We start from the raw sequence: 17,915 nt of genomic DNA, 5'->3' as shown, positions 1-17,915 counted from the left end.
ATTCATCATGATGTGCTAAAGATGCCCAAATGTATCTATTTTAAATGACTGATTATCATTTTCAGAAATATATTTTAATAAAACCTCGATGTTGGCTTCAAGCAAACTGTTCTACTCAATTGTATACCGACATTATAAAACGATCTGGTAACACATTGCAAGAGCTATAAAAATGTTGAAGCTCTCAACCCAGTTATCCTACTAGCAGTTTAATCCTTAATAAATAATTCACAAGAGGAAAAAAAAAAAGCTGATGCTTCTCTAACGATGCTTCTCTATATTATTATTTATAATAGTACAAAATGGGAATTAGCCTAAAGGTCCAGCTATAGGGGGTTGTAACTCAATGGGCTATTAAGCAGGCATTAAAAATTTCAAAAACAAAGATCACATTGATACATGGAAATACATTTATTACATAATGTTAGGTAAGATTCTAAGAAATAAAAATAATACACATTTCTAATTGCTCAAAGGTAGTGTATAGGACAATCAACATTTACACCATACTGACATAATAACTACTGCTTTACTTTCAAATGGTATTAATGGCATTACCAATGCAATGGTATTAACTCATCAAGTAGAAAAGGACGATTATATATATTATTATTATTGATTGATTGATTTTCTATTTCAGAACCATGCCCATTCCATTCTAGTACAATTCATTTTAAGTGAAAATTGAGTCTCTCAACAACTTATGGAAAGACTACTGAACACAAGGTTAAACACAAAGTGCTTTTCAAAAATATTTGGTTTTACAGCGGGTATTTTAGCAGAATTCAGTGTTTTTTCTAGGTCGAGAAACAAAATTCAAAAATTTAAAATTAAATGCTTATATTTATTTCACAAATCCATAATGCCATTAAATATTTGTAATGATACACCCAGCGTTAGTCAGACTTTTTCGTAGAGGTTAAAGGACCCATGCCAGGTCACAGTGAGTGTCAGTCAGAGTGAGAACAAGTTTCCAGATTACAAGAAGGAACTCCTCATCCTTTCCTACCTGTATTCATAGAGGATGAGTGAACATTCCAAGTACGTGCACCATTTACTGATTGTGACAACTGAATTGACTATGTGGCATTATGCTTACTTCGGATTTTAAATCTATTTTGTGTTGTTGTGATGAGCACCGGGTAACATATGGAATTGTTGAATCACTATATTGTACACCTGAAACTAATATAACACTGTATGTTAACTAACTGGCATTAAAATAAAAACTTTAAAAAAAATCTATTTTGTGATATAAAAAGCTATCATGCTACCAAATACTTGCTAGCATTATGCCCTTTCCCCATTTGGAATTAGTTTCCAAGCAAATGAAATTACTGAGGGATTTATTTAAATTGAAGACTGAATTTTGCTATACATTTTCATTGAGTTCCCATAGCAACAACTGAAATCAGACAATCTGCCTCTAAATGACTTATTGTTATTAGAATTAAATTTCACCTCGCTGTTGAAACTGAATAATGTCAAATAATAGCCTTGAGAAAAAAAAAACCCCAAAAATGACCCAACTAATTGGCTGTGAAAATAGCTTTAAAAACATTGAGCTGAATCAATAATATTGTAGTAACTCTGTATGGTGACACAAAGTAACTACAATTCTCATGGTAAGCACTGCATAATGTATAGAATTGTTGAGTCACTATGTTGTACACCTGAAACTAAAATAACACTGCACGCCAACTTTAATTAAAAAAAAAGAGCCAATTTAAGTTTAATTTATGTCTAAGCCATTATGTCTTAGCAGCCACTGTGCCTCTACTATAAACAACAGGAGTGACTTAAATGCATACAAGTGTTTTCATGTGAATCAAACTCCTTCCTAGGAAAGAGATATTACTTAAATGATGAACTGATTATGAAGAAAAGAAACCTGTTTTATTTTATTTATAGTCATCTTACTCCCAAAATTATTTGAACGTGAGGTTTAAGGTTAAAATGAGAAATCTGCAAGGGAAAGATAAAGATGGAGGTGGGGAAAAATCTTCCATGGGACTTAATTTAGAAGATGCCAGTTCTGTATAGTACTGCCTTGTCACACAATCTCTGTGACTGATTAACTGATAAACAAGAAACATTCCTGAGAAGTGATGATACCACAGGGGCGAATACAAATCATAAGGGCTGCACTTTTGTCTGAGTGCTTTTGTTCACTCACATCAATCCCTAATGTGTTGAATAGAGCAATGATGGTACAATGATGGTGACGATGATGAGGATATCATTTATTGACTGGGTATACTATGTGTCAATCACTATTTTCAGTGCTACACTCCTATTAACTCATTTAATCCTCATACCGAGCTTATGAAGTAGGTAGAATTATTCCTCCCAATAGCTGTAAACCCCTGTTCTTATCATTGTTCTAAAATCTCTATTTCTGTAGTGAAAGATTTCTAAAGTATTTGTCAATCCCTTCACAGACAAACCAACTCAGTGGAAGGATGGAGGAGAAGGTAGACAAAAACATCTTCTTCATGTTGATAAACTCAGTAATACGGATAACTAGCATAAGCGTGTGTGAATGTTCACATTCCTTCTTCTCTTAGGAGCTGTAGTGCCGTAACTGCAGGATACAAAGTAACAGTCTTCAATCTCTGCCCAGCTGTGAAGACCTAACTGCCACAGTGTGACAAGAGGATCATTCCTTAAAAATCCAAATATCCTCCCTTCCCCAAATGCCTGTACTATGAAGACTGGGGGGTGGGGGGGCCTGGTCCTAACAAAATGCCTTCAACATGCCCTTCTTTTCTTGCTGTCCTAGATCAGTCTGTATCCATTATCCTCTGATGTCTGAATGAGAACCTCCTCTGCGATTTATTTTGAGCACATAATTTGCTACAATTCATAAGATCTTTCTACACAGCTAAAAACGCTTCTTACATATAATCAGATTTACCTTTAATAAAAAGCCTCCCTTTCATCCTATCATCTGTACTGCACCAATACCCCCCACTCACGGTCACCAATTTCCATCCGTGAAAATTCATCCAAGTGCTACAAAGAAAAACACCGGGGAAATCCTGCTTTAAAAAGCAGCAGATCTGAAAATCTTGACTAGAACAGTCCTAGGCCACTGCTCTGCTTCTTAGTGACTGTAATAACTTCAGGCTTGACTCATAGATCCAGGAGAAATATTACTTGGTGTTTTCCCCTTATAACTCAATGAAAATATCATGCAGTAGACGGTGAACCTGAACCTCAAGACGTGTGGCAGAGCCAGGGGAAAACAGCACCATGGAGATAAACCTGCAACAAGAAGGAATGAGGTAAAGAGCATTCTGCTTCTCAGAAAATACATACCATGGTATAATTGTGAGCCACTTTATGCAAATCTGTACAACCCTGGGCATCAGCAAAAGAACGGATTCCAAGGCAGTTGGATGGGTGAAGCTGTTTCATTAAAAACTTACAGCAAGCTTCCACAACCTGTGAAAGCTGAAGGAGGCAAGCTGTAGACAGCAGGCACTCAATATTATCTTCTTTTAATTCAAGGCGGCCTTAATGATAAAAAGAAATTCCATTAACCATAGAACTATATTAACTTTAACTTATAAAACAGTGCTAACAGTAATAATTCTAAACAAGAGCTCTGTATATGAATTCTGGATGGTTTTAGACAGTCCAAAGAGAAAAAAAGTACTAACTATGAAAAAACCTTATTAGCTCTTTGTGACTTTTATTAAAATAAAAAACGAATGGCTTCTTTTCAGAATTTTTAAATGATGCTTTAATTAAGTAGCATATCTATTAAATACAACGCTCAAATTTTAAATGCAATAACTTAAAAACATTATATAATTCATCTAATTATTATATTAACATTTAAAAATACCAATCATAGGCTTAATTATGACCACCATTTTAAAGATTCTAATATAAAGATTTCAACCTTTTATAAAGGTATCACCAGCGGTGGTGATTCCAATAGCAGAATTCACGGTTAGCTGTGGCAGGCTTTCCTAAAAGCAGAAATCTGAAATCTCATAATGCACCATAATTTTAAGAGGTTTTAGATATTCATTTTCAGATTTATTACCTGTATATGCGTACTGAATCAAGGACCATAGTGAATTGGGTTCAACACCTTCCATTTTTATTTCTTCTTGTCTTGCTTCCCTGACATCATTAGTAAACATGGCAGCAAAATAGTCTGAGACCGAGGAGAGCACCAACCTGAGAACATATCAGAGGGAAAAAAAAAAAAATCAGTGACCACCTTAAGGTTGATGTTCATTAACAAACGCTGCTTCTCTCTCTCCCCTCTCTCTCTCCCTTTTTTTTTTTAATTTGTTACCCACAAAAAGTGCGTGGTACCGGGAAATGCATTTTAAGTTTGACAAATTGCTTTATGCTCTAGTTCTTTCCTTGGAATAATAAATTACCATTACTGAAAATTTTCTGCTGAGGTAAATGATTTACCCATTCATTACTCAAATATCACTTTATAACATCCAGACAAAAAGCTAAAGCCCACAGCATTAAACTGACTATATAAAAAAAGGAAAAAAAAATATAAAGGTTACTTTCTGTTTATCACTTTTGGAAATAACCTAAGTGTTTTTTTCTTTTAATTTAATTGTAGTAGTAGTAGATATATGGGAGAAATTTGAGAATGGTTTTAGCAGGTTGTTCTTAACTTTTGTGATTTATTATTATAATGTTCACATTTTATTACCAAATGATAATATTTTTGTTATAACACCACAAAACTATTTTTATAATAGTACAGTATTATATATTAGGTACATCTCTGACCAGATTTTTGATGGCCAGATATGAAAAAAAATAGGTTATAAATATATATTTTGAAATGTGCATTTTTTTTTTTTATTTGACGTCTTGGAGATCTTTCCATGTCAGCACATTTATATAGATTCACTTTATTTATTTATTTATTTTAAGAAATAGAAACCGATAATCGTTGAAGCTCTCTCTGTGTTCCTCTCTACTTCCATTCTCCGCCCTCCTCGGGAGCACACTGCCGTGTCCTAGGTTTGCCAGGCTGCTCTCCGAAGTGCTGTGCCAATTTAGACCCCCCACCAGCACTGTGTGAGAGAGAACATTTTCCCACAACATTGTCAGATGTTAAAATTTTTCGCCATCTGCAAGGTGTTAAATGGCATCTCATTGTTGTTTTAATTTTCATTTCCCTGATTGCTAGCGAGACTGAAGATCTTTTTAAATGGTTATTGGCCATTCAGGTTTCTTCTGAGAATTGCCCATTTATTCATTTACTCATTAAAGACATTCACCCTAGTAAGGACAGGGCACTGTTCTAGGTACTTGAGCTATCATCAGTATAAATAAGAGACAAAAGATCCCTTCTCTAAGGGAGTCTTACATTCTAGAGGGGAGGGAGATGAATAATTAACAGCACAAATAAATTCTAGAGTACATTAAGAAAGGGAAGTGCTAAGGGGAAAAAGTAGGATAAGGGCAAATGAGGAATAGACAGGGGGTTTAAATAAGTGGTCTGACTGGAAAGTGGCGATTGGGCAAAGACTTGAAGGAGGTGCAGGAATTAGTCATACAGGTATCTGGGAACAGCATTCGGGCAGAAGGAATGGTTTTAGCAGGTTTAGCAGGTTTTAGCCAATGCAAAAACCCAAAGGCAGGAGCAGCATGTCTGGCACATACAAGGACCACACGGGCTGAGTGGCTCAAGCAGAGGGATCAAGGACAGAACATCAGATGGCAATGGCCATCACACGGCCCAGTGGGCTTTCATAACTTGTGACAGGAGTCACTGAAAAGTTAGATCACAGGAGTGACTGGATCTGAGTTCTATTTTAAAGGATCACTCGGGTAGCTGTGCAGCAAATAGAATGTAGGGGGAAAGAGTGAAAGCAGGGAGACCAGTTGGCAGTTTCTGGCACTGAGGGAGACGGTGAGTTTACACATAAATGGAAGAGAAGGTAATGAGCTCTGTGTTGGAAAAACAGAATTTCAGATGTCTCTGTGACATGCAGGTTGAGGTATCTTTTCCAGTAAACCCATGCTCATAACACGGACTTTTTGTCACAGTATCTAGTAGCATCTCAATAAATGTATGCCCATTGAAACATTGGAAACTAAGACCAAGCCCATTTTTCCCAATGATTTCACTTCCACTTTGGAACGTTTAAGAAAACCTTTGGGACGGAGTGTTAATTAGTTTTTAAAAGCATTAAAAAAAAAACAAAACAAACCTTTTGGGGTCATAATAGTGATTAACACAGAACAACTGAACACAGAATTATCAAAGGAAACATAATGAATTGTTCTTTATTAAACATCTCTCTTTTCTCATTTCAAAAAATAGTACTTCATTTGTGTTAAAAGTTTTTGTTCCCTAACATCACTGCTTTTCCTATTTTTTGGAGGTCAGCAAATAGAAGTTGGGATAGATGTCGCTATTTTAAGACTCTTCAGTTTTTGCCATTTCATTCCACTAGCTTTTTTGCTTCTAAATACTCACAGCTCTAATTACTGTCGAGTTTACTTATTTAATAGGTAGAATTTAGGAGAAAAGCTGCTCGTAGTAGCTGAAATCTTTGCCAAACAATACTGACTGATCTGAGGCTAGTGTGTTTTGTTTTTGTGTTTCTGCCGAGGGAAAGTGACCCTTTTGGGGTCATTTAATGTATAATAATTTCACATGCACTGTTTTCTTTGCAGAAATCCCATGAAAGATACCCCCTCCCAAAAGCATATGGAATAGTTAGTTGGAACAAATTATCTCAACATACATAACAGATTAGTAAGGAAATACTTCTCACATACAGAGATTTAGAAAACAATTACCTATGAGCCGGAATTCTGCGATCACCAGCAACTAGAATTACATCACATAACTGTTTGTGTCTTAAATAGTTTTCCATCTTTTTAAATGTTTGCTCAGCATGATTAAGGGCTTGGAAAAATTCATCTGATGAACATGGCTCCATAGTATGGCAGGATGATAACGTCTCACTACTGTTGGAAGTCCTGACAAGAAAGAGAACATGCCTTTTGAAATATTACTATCACATTGAAAAGATCTTTTCTATCAAGTCCTTTAAAAACCTTTAAATGTAATAGAAGTCATCACTGCTACCAGTCAATAGTAACGTGTAGTCATTCATCATTTTTGTCTTTTAAATTCAATGATGGCTCAAATCATACGTCTTGTAAATACTGTGAGTGAATGTGACATCTGGTAGTTAATAACTATATATATTGTTTGCAGTGTCTGTTTTTGAGATCTTTTTGCCAGTCAACATAATTTCTCTCTTGAAAAAGAGCCAAGCTATATTCATAATGATAGTATATCTCTTAACATTATATTTAAGGGTATATGAGATCATTCTTTGAAAGCAGGAAGGCAATTAAACTATTTTAGAGACAAAAATCCAAGCCATCCTTTACTTAAAAATGGGTTACAGTCCACAGTTCATTTACAGGATAACTATTTGGAATATTAAACACAGTTGACCTTTGACCAACATGCGCTTGAATTTGGGGGTCCCCTTAATACGCAGATGTTTTACAATAAACATAATGCAGTATTAAAAATGTATTTTTTCTTCCTCATATTAGTATTTATAACATTTTCTTTATTCTACCTTACTTTTTTGTAAGAATATAGTATATAATACATATAACATACAAAATGTGTTAATTGACCGTTTATGTTATTTGTAAGGTTTGCAGTCAAGAGCAGGCTATTACTAGTTAAGTTTGGGGGAGTCAAAAGTTATATGTGGATTTTTGAGCATGGGGTCTGGTATCCCTAATTCCCGCATTGTTCAAGGGTCAACTGTACACGGTCATAAAAACAATGTTATAAATTATTCATTTGATTCTCTAGTCAGTCTTCAAAAGCCCAGATGACCTATAACTTATTTATAGATAAAAGAAATGTGATGACCTAACCTAGGTATCTAGAAATTATTTGCAATTTCCAAATTAGAATTTGAAAAGTATGAGTTCTTTGTTTTCTTATGATTTACTGATGGAAATGGTGAAAAAATGAAAAGGTTACTACTCAGAACTAAGTCCTAAGTCCACCCCTCCCTGCACCCCCCAGGATCACTTGTAATCAACATCCATTGGCTGTGCAATTAACTACCAACAATGCCATAACTTAGTTCTCAATTCTTGTCACATTTACTTTTAGGGATTATGATTCTGACAAATACTTTATTGATTCAATCCTCACTGTATCTTAAGACAATATTCTTAATATAAACATCTAATAACCTTCCCAAAAAAGAAAAAGTCACTGGATCTTTAGAGTCAAGAGAACTAAAGCCTAGGAGATTAGGTGCCTTGCCAAGAGTCCTACAGTTTGTTCATGACAGAGACAGGCCTGTCACAGAGATCACTATGTGTTCACCTTTAAAACCCTTTCTCTTTTTCTTTGGAGAATATACCTAGGCAGCATTTCCCAGACTCTCTCAAAGACAGGTGAGGTCTTATAATGGAAATGAACTACGTCACCTCCAGGCTAACGTGGCTAAGAGCAGGTGTTCCTTTCTCATGCTTTTTTTTTTAATTACAAGCTTTTTTTTTTTTAGGATTTTATTTATTTATTTGACAGAGAGAGACACAGCGAAGAGAGGGAACACAAGCGGGGGAGTGGGAGAAGGAGAAGCAGGCTTCCCACGGAGCAGGGAGCCCTATGTGGGGCTCGATCCCAGAACCCCAGGATCATGACTTGAGCCGAAGGCAGACACTTAACCGACTGAGCCACCCAGGAGCCCCACGCTTTCTTTCTCAGCAGTGTCTCTACCTAAATTCTCCCAGCCCAATGCATTTTTAACACATACAAATATGGGTCTTAAAAAATGTTCCTGGAGGATAACTGTCAATAATAATAATAATAGAAGCAAAATATATATTATCTAGAATGCATGTGTCATACACTATGAATATTATTGGTGTAATGACTTGGAAAATCCAGGAAAATATACTCAAATTTACATTTAAGATAATTATCATAAAAATATATTGAGTAATGTGTAATTATATGTTGCTTATATAAATGAATGAAATTAAAAATTATTTTAAAATCTAGGAGAAAACATAACATGAGCAATAACAGATGATGGTAACTTTGGTGAATAACAATTTGAAGATTTAAAACATTTTTCAATAAAATGAAGTTTTATATTGTCAAAATACTAACAAATGATTATAAGAGTTTTACTGATCTAAGAATGAAAGAAAATTAGAACATTTAATTTTCATAAACCACAAATTCTTTTAAGAACAAGATTAAGTAAAGAAATCAAGTACTTCTTTCTTAGGGTTCCTATATATTGTATCACGTTTTTAAAAAGATTTTATTTATTTGAGAGAGACAGCATGAGTGGGGGGGGGGAGAAAAAGAAGCAGGCTCCCTGCTGAGCAGGGAGCCCTATGCAGGGCTTGATCCCAGGACCCTGGGATCAGGCTGACCTTTAACTGACTAAGCCACCCAGACACCTCTGTATCACATTTTTTACATTAAATTCTTAGTAATGGCAAGACAGTGAGTTAGTTGAATGTTTTTGAGTGATGAATTGCCATCATCCAAACATAAATGCTAATCAATGTTAACTTCTGAAAGAACAACAGAAATTTATAATATGATTATAAGGCTAGTTTTGATGTTGGTATATAAGCCCAATTAATAAATAGGCCATCTCTTTTCTTGTCAAGAACTTTCAGGGTGTTTGGTTCTTTAACTTCTGGAATGAATAAGAATAACCCAGGGAGCCTTTCAGCATCTGCGTTCAGAGCCTCATTCCCTAAGACTGATTCACTAGGTCTAATATTTAATTCAAATACTTTGAAACTCTTTGAAAGCCCTACAGGTGATTCGAACACGTGTTACAGGTTGAAAAGCAGTGGTGTGCACTTCAGGGAGAGACAGATAAATTATACAGATCATGTGATAAATTTACAGGTTCAAAACATTGCTTTACACAATAGATACTTTACTTCAAACATGTGTCAACTGAATTTCTTTGCCTTTAAATGAACTAGTTGAACTTAATGGAATATTTGTTATTTTTAAAATGAGCATAAAGGTAAAACATCAAAATCATTTATATGTATGCATATTAACAAACAATAACTTATGTTTCTAAAATACATCTCAAACTTTGTAATTTGCTTTCAAGGCTTCCACTGCCATCACATGTTAAATAAACATATTATTTCAATGCGACAATTAATTTACTGAGATTTCTGGGTATAGAAATCACTTCCATCCACTGCTACAAATGAAGGATCATAAGGAATGCAGGCTTCTGATTTGTATCCTATGGAAAAGTGAAGCCACCCATTCACAAAAGGAGCATGAAAGAGGGAGAAACAGAGCTATTCGAAAGACTTGAAGAGCTGCACAGCTTTCTAGCATATCTTGTTTTGTTTTTAAGAAATTTGGAGGTTTACATATATAATTTTAATAATACAGAAATTTACTAAGAAAACTACTGCATCTCCATACAGTTATAGGATCTTGGCCATTAGAAAAATTATATATGGAATTTTTACATCTAGGAGGAACCTATACATTTAATTCAATTCCCTTATTTTGAGATGAGAAAATCTGAGGCCCAAGATGGACAAAGTAATCAACCAAAGACACATAGGCAGCCAGTTACAAAGCCAGATCAGGAAGCATTCAGAGTGCTGGCAAACCACTCACAGAGAAATGGGAATTCTTGCCTACCTTTACTCTTAGGGCATCAGTGAGCTCAAGGACTAAGGGTATAAAAGGAGAATGATGCTACAATATGAATGAGGGTAATTTCACAGAAAAAAAAGATAACAGAATTAAGAATTTTAGACAAATGTCTACTGCTGTGTGGCTGCCTCTTTGCTGGGTATAAGAGAGCAAGAATCTTTTAGGTTTCCATGGGACAGAGATCACATCTCTATCCCTGGCTAATCAGACTGCTTTTAATACTATGACTCCGTGCAATTTACAATGCTAATATTTCCTAATTACTTCGTTTCTTATTATGTACTTTGGTTTGGAGAGTTGAACTGGAGAGGTATGGTGTAGTGATCAAGACCATTTTAGGAAAATTCTAGAGCTGTGCTGTCCAATACAATAGCCACTAGCCTCATGGTGCTATTTTAATTTAATTACAATTAAATTAAAAATTTAGTTCTTTAGTTAGAATAGTCATATTTCAAGTAGTTGATAACTTCAGGGGGATAATGACTGCCAAAATGAATAGTGCAGATATAGGACATTTCCGTCAATGCAGAAAGTTCTACTAACTTTTTCAATAGCAAAACAGGAATAAGTAATACATAGTACTTTCTTTAAAGGATCCCTCATGGGGGGTTCATTAAGTGAAATGATGAATGCATAGCCCTAGCACAGAATAAGTACACAATAAGGTAAGCTACTGTTACTGGAATCTATGTTTTAAATGGCAAATGGAAAGGCCTGTCTCTTGTCTTTATATAATGTTGTTTGGTTGGTTGTCTTTTAAAAAAACGATCCCCAGCATTATCAATTTTATAACCAAATCTCATATTTCCTAATTAAAATGCTCTTTAGTAAACCTGGTAGACATCAAAACTCATAATACGGATATTTGGGAATAGGCCATTTACGGAGCATTTAATACATATTTCTCTGAGATTCTACTCGCTCTTATACATGATAACAGAGGAAATATATCTAACATCTCTGCTTCATTTTATTTATATGTTACTAGGATGGTAAATCATTAAAACCATTCATAATAGATGTTCACTATAGAGAACTATGCATTGCTGAATATTTCCGGGCTATGAAGAAACATTTAATTTTTAGCCTAGTACCTTGCTTGGCAGTGGGCAATGAACTTGTAAGTCAGAAAAACACCTAATCATAGAAAAGAGGCAAGTATCAAACAGAATCAAGTCATCAAATATTTACAGAGTAACTCCTAATATGCAGTATTGCACCAGTTTTAGAAACTGGGGGGATGCAAAGAAAGAGAGGATTCTTTAGTGAAGGAATTTGAAGAGTCAAGTTTCATGAACTGGAAAAAAAAAAATTAGATAGCAACACTGCCTAGCCCTTGCAATTCCTCAGATTTCACACATGTGCACACACGCATATGCACGTACAAAATACGTTCCAGGACCGTACCTTTTAGTAAAAACTACTTAGATTTCTTCACTTTCGTCATCAGAATTTACATTGGTCTTTCTTCATGGAGTGATTTTTCAAAATAAGTTTTAAAAATCACTTCATAAGAATTACACTGTATGTAGATTTGAGGAGAAAACAAAGCTGCATTGAAACTCTAATTGGTCTGTTTGGCTGGCTCCCTTGATAAGTGATTTACTCCCAGCTATCTGCCTCATAGCTTCTGGCATTCAGAATTCATGCTTTTGCAAAAGTGAAAATTACTGTATCATGAATCTTTTGGCATCCTCTACAAATATTCAAAACCACAAATGTAAAATAAGAATGTAAATTGCTTGGTATGGGCTAGCAGTCTCTAAATCTTTTTTATGCATATCCTTTCCAGTACCCTTTTAAACATGTGCCCAAATACATGGATATTTACTAATTTATAAAAGATATACAGATACCATTGTACAATTATTATTTATATTCTAAAACACAGAAAAAATAGAGCTTTAAAGGATAAGATAAAGGAATATAGTCAATAATGTCATAACAACTTTTTTTTTTTTTTTTTTTGACAGAGAGAGAGACAGCGAGAGAAGAAACACAAGCAGGGGGAGTGGGAGAGGGAGAAGCAGGCTTCCCGCCAAGCAGGGAGCCCGATGTGGGGCTCGATCCCAGGACCCTGGGACCATGACCTGAGCCGAAGGCAGACACTTAACGGCTAAGCCACCCAGGCGCCCCTTGTAACAACTTTGCACGGTGATAGATGGTAGCTAGATTTATCGTGGTGATCACTTCATAATGTATATAAATGATCACAGTTGTATACCTGAAACTAATATTGCATGCCAACTACATTTCAATAAAAAAGCATAAGACAAAATGGAAATAGAAGCTCTATTTTTACCATCTCTCCAGCTGATCATTTTGTACATTCCCAATTGGAGAGTAATTGCTATTGGAATACAGAGAAGGGGAAGAGCAATATGAGCTGGTGTTTGGAAAGGCAACAAGTAGCAGGTGAGATCTGAAATGCATCTTGGAATTCAGTGGGTGAGGGAGAAGAGGATTCGGGGTGTCTCCTCTAAGGGGAGGACAAGTCAGGTATATGAGGAGAAATGACAAGAAAGGAAAAAGAATACCTTCACCTCTTCCCTTCTCGAGACCAAGATTTTTGATTTGGGAATTTAAAGGCATTTTTCCGGGGAACCTGGGTGCCTTAGTCGTTAAGTGTCTGCCTTCGGCTCAGGTCATGATCCCAGGGCCCTGGGATGGAGCCCCGCATCAGGCTCCCTGCTCAGCGGGAAGCCTGCTTCTCCCTCTCCCGCTCCCCCTGCTGGGGTTCCCTCTCTAGCTGTGTCTCTGTCAAATAAATAAATAAAATCTTAAAAAAAAAAAAAAGAAAGGCATTTTTCCTGGTACCATGGCCAGAATATCTACAGCGAAGAGAATTAAATGTAAGAATCAAATTTTCTTACATAATAACCAGTATGGAGGGGAAGGGCCAGCAGACACTTTCATACAATGCTGCTGAGAATTAAAATAATAGTAATGTCCCTGAAACGACTTTGAGAATACAAATCAAGCACCCTAAAAATGCGCACATCCTTGGGATTTTATCCAAAGGAAACAATCATCTGTGGTATATAGACCGCACTACATGGAGGGTTTATTGCAGGTTGTTTCTAACAGGAAAATACTGGAAACAATCTGAATTCCAAAAAGAAAAAGAACATTGGTTTAACACAAGGTGTATCTGCACATGGGAGGATGATGCAGCCAGCTAAAGACAGGAGAACAGTTAATGACATGGAAAACTGTTTTAGTGGAACATTGGTTTTGCCTCTCTGGTACTCTTTCTTATCTGGTACTCTTTCTTACGGGAACAGACCCATTTCTACCCTTTGGGAAACCACACATTCCCCACCTCAGTCCACATGGCGTGGGCAGAGATGAATCTTCCCCTGGACAAAAATGAACAAGGGCCTGGGACCTGGCTAGTAAAAGTTATCATACCTCCTGGCAATTATGATTGGTTTGAGTGAACCCATGATTCAAACAAGGCCAATCAGAGCCAGTTCCAAGATGTTGGTTGGCACTCTTGGAAGAGTCACTCTCTTTCCATTGAGGTTGCTAAGCTGATAAAAAGTTAATCTATAGCTGCTAGTAGCTTTTGCTACCACACTGAGAGCCTGCCCGGGAAATGCCATCACAGAGGAAAACAGAATCTAGACAGGGAGAATAATCGATTTCTGGTGTTATTGGAGTATCTGGATTCAGCCACGAATAAAGCTAAGTTCTATCCTTGGATATTTTATTTACTTACACGAACCAAAAAATTTCTAGTTTTTGCTTAAGTCATTTTGAGTTGGGCTTCTGTCTTTTGCGACGAGTCCTAATTTTAATATTTATATTAGGGCAAAAAAGTGGTTTACAAAATAGTATTTACAGAAAGGTTCAGATTTTCACTCTAAAAATACATATTTTTATTATACATGTATAGAAAATATACTGGAAGGACACTCCCCCAAATTGTTAATGGTTGTTATTTTGGGGTGGCAGGGTAATTAGTGATTCTCTATTTTTCTGTTTTTATTTATCTCTATTTTCCAATGTCTCTATGGTAAAAATATTACATAATATGGAAAAAAACTAATTAAAAAATTCGATCTGAAGAATTCTGTTCAGCTGTCTTCACCTCTTGCACCTGTTGATTATGACTCCTAAATCATTCTTTCCTTCCACCACAGTAATGAGTTTTGCTGGACACATGGCTACCCAGATAAAGAGGACAGTTCTGAGTCTCCCTTGCAACTAGTTGTGGCCATATGACTTGGTTTTCAACAACAGAACGTAAGCAGAACTGATACATGCAACTTGTGTTATTGGCTTAATGTCCTCCCTTTTGCTGGTCCCTCCCATGGGCTAGAATGCAGAGGGGGAGTTGAGTAAGCTAGCTTTGAACATAAAAAAAGGATAATACCCTACAGGATGGAGAAACAGTATGGAAGAAATCTGGGTCACTGAGGGAACCCGTGAAGCAGAGCCACCTATCTGCCCTGAGCTACCTGCCCATCGGTTGGGAGATAGAGAAATAAACTTCTATTTTATTTGAGCCACTGTCTTTCTGAATTTCTTATTATATCATCTTAGCCTGTTCCCTACTAATAGGCTCCCTAAAGGTAAATGACCAAATTATATGGCTGTGTGCACTTGGGTGTGTATGTGGGGTGTGTGTGATTGTTTTCATGCCTAATATACCTAATATTAAAAATATAAAACCTCACTATCTAGTTCTAAATGGAAAAAATGAAATACAAGCAGTAAGTGGCATAAAGGCACATTCTTCTGCCTTTAAAATCTGGAGTTATAAAGGCCAGTTGTGCAACTGAAGTGCCTATCCTTTGTCCTAGGCTGATTCTTCAGCTTTCCCAGCAGTTCTGAGAACTAATAGGATTCCAATAAACTCCTATTCTGTTTAAATCAGCCCGTCAATTTCAGTTGCTTAAAGCTAAGAAGGCAGAATGATACAGCAGACACAGATGCCTTAGAAAGGTATATAAAATACTTAACACTCACACGTGCACACCTGCATGTGCACGCACAGAGTGTCTTGTGGGAAGAGGTTCCATAGCTTTTGTCAAAGGAATTTATGCCGTGACTTGGGCATATATGTGTAAAGGAGGACATGCAATATATCCTTCCCAGATATAAGTATGGTAGAGTTGAACTTCTTTGCCATCTCTGGAAGCAGAATTCGTGGAAATGCTGAGGATTTAATTTCAAACTGTACCAGAATTAATACACTGGTTCGAACAAGGAGATGCAGAGACAACATAATGAGGGGCAAGAAAAAGGAGGTAGCGCTTGAGAAAAGGTGAAGATAACGCCTTGTTGGGAGAGGAGGAGGACCTCCGTGCCTCCAAGAGGAGTCAAAGAATAGTGCGTATATCTGCAGTTGAAACAGGGGACATGCAACCAACCATCACGAGTCAGATAGAGGACTGTGGGTAAAGAGTTGTGGCCCTATTAAGAGACTATACCTGTAAGCCAGCCAGGCTTGGCATTTTCAAGAACCAGGCTAAGAAAATTAGCTGAGGAGAGAAGGTGAAAGTGGTGAGAACGAATCATTAACTATTATGTTAATCCAAGTTGAACTTGGTGATGAAAGTCAGAGAGAGCTGAAATAGTCACACACAGACTGGCGTGTGAGCATGAAATCTACATCTTAATTGTTTGGGGTCAAAATGCGGCTACTTCCAAGTGATCAAGTCAATATCAACAGCGATAATTCAGGCTGATAGAACGGATCCTTGATATGATGTGATGAAAATGCACTTTACCTTTGTGGTGTTCCTCCCCAAAACTCATAACCCCAGTCTAATCATGAGAAAAACATCAGATAAATCTCAGCTGAGTAAGACATTCTGCAAAACATCTGACCCCACTCCCTGAACTGCCAAGGTCATCAAAAACAAGGGAAGTCTGAGAAACTGTCCCAGCCTAGAGGAGCCTAAGGAGACATGATAACTAAATGTAACATGGTGCTCTGGATGGGATCCTACAACAGAAAAAGGTCATTAGGCAGAAATTCAGAAAATCTGAATAAAGTATGGACCTCAGTTAATAATAATGTACCAATATTGGTTTATTAATAGTAACACATGTACCATTCTAATATATTAAAAATAAGAGAAACTGGGTGTGGGGTATAAAGGAATTCACTATACTATTCTTCAATTTTCCTATAAACCTAAAACAGTTGTAAAAATATAAAGTTTATTTTTTAAAATGCAGTTTTATTTCACTTACTAAACTTGAGCAAGTTACTTAGCCTTTCTGTTCCTCATTGACTCATCTATAAAATTAGAATGAGAACAGTGGCTATCTCAGAAATTTGTTGTGAAGACTAAAGGAATTCATACTAAAATGCTTAAAACAGTGCTCCACAGGTACTAAGCACCCAGCTGGTATTAGCTATTATTATTTCTGAATATTTGTAAAGTACAGCAATATTTTACACATATTGACTAAAAATGTGACATACAAATCTGACATCTAAAATATTAAACTTTACGAACAAAGCTTGAAATAATGAAATTTCCCTCAATATGTTAAAAATTACATAATTTCAAGGCTGGCAAATCAAGTGAAGTGTAAACTGAGTTTGTACTATGGTCACATGGTGGGTCACAATGGAAACTCTCCTAGCCTTCCTAAGAATTCATCCTGAATTAAGGTCTTAGGAACCTACTGCACACTGGCAACCCTCACTTAGGGTCTAAAATTCCTCACAGTGTAAAGAATAAGGGTTGCACTTCAATACTGAAGTAATGACTTAGACAACTGCCATGGAGAAAATGTTGGCTAGGCTACAGACCTAAGATCAAAATTAAAATATGAAAACTTCTAAAGATTTTATTTATTTAGAGAGAAACGAGCTGGGAGGGGCAGAGGGAGGAGAGAATCCCAAGCAGACTTCATGCTCAGCATAGAACTTGATGTGGGGTTCAATCTCACAACCCTGAGATCATGACCTGAGCCGAAATCAAGAGTTGGATGCTCAACCGACTGAGCCACCCAAGTGCCCCCAAAAGATGAAATCTTTTAAATCACTTAGACGTGTGGCAGGAGAAATTAGCGGAAGTCTAAGGGCTGAAGCTGACATGTCTCCTAGTTGGAATGCAACTAATCAAACATATAAGCAACATATGATGTCTTTAACTTCTGTCTGAAATTGTGCAGACCCACTGTGGGTGCTAGGATTTTGTGTAGGTAAAACCACTCAGCTGTTTTCCCTTTT

At 36.4% G+C, this 17,915-nt stretch overlaps 1 protein-coding gene across 8 annotated transcripts in view; it reads right to left on the bottom strand.

The window, feature by feature from the left end:
* The window catches only part of KLHL5 (kelch like family member 5), a 90,302-nt gene that overhangs the window by 52,336 nt on the left and 20,051 nt on the right, over positions 1-17,915 (bottom strand). For all 8 annotated transcript variants that reach the window (XR_008506611.2, XR_008506612.2, XM_064584379.1 and 5 more), the window contains 3 exons: positions 6,805-6,987; positions 4,058-4,194; positions 3,322-3,518 (listed from right to left, as the gene is read on the bottom strand). Coding sequence is in view for 6 of the 8 variants with exons in the window: in XM_045881309.3 (XP_045737265.1) it covers positions 3,322-3,518; positions 4,058-4,194; positions 6,805-6,987 (517 nt within the window). In the remaining 2 variants the exon portion in view is untranslated. The remainder of the gene's footprint in view (positions 1-3,321; positions 3,519-4,057; positions 4,195-6,804; positions 6,988-17,915) is intronic.

The sequence above is a fragment of the Mirounga angustirostris genome, unplaced genomic scaffold (assembly GCF_029215605.1).
Source record: "Mirounga angustirostris isolate CCGP_5_RB_7025 unplaced genomic scaffold, mMirAng1.0.hap1 SCAF_2, whole genome shotgun sequence".
Lineage (NCBI taxonomy): Eukaryota > Metazoa > Chordata > Mammalia > Carnivora > Phocidae > Mirounga > Mirounga angustirostris.
The sequence above is the reverse complement of the archived record's forward strand: the minus strand, read 5'-3'. Positions and strand labels throughout refer to the sequence as shown.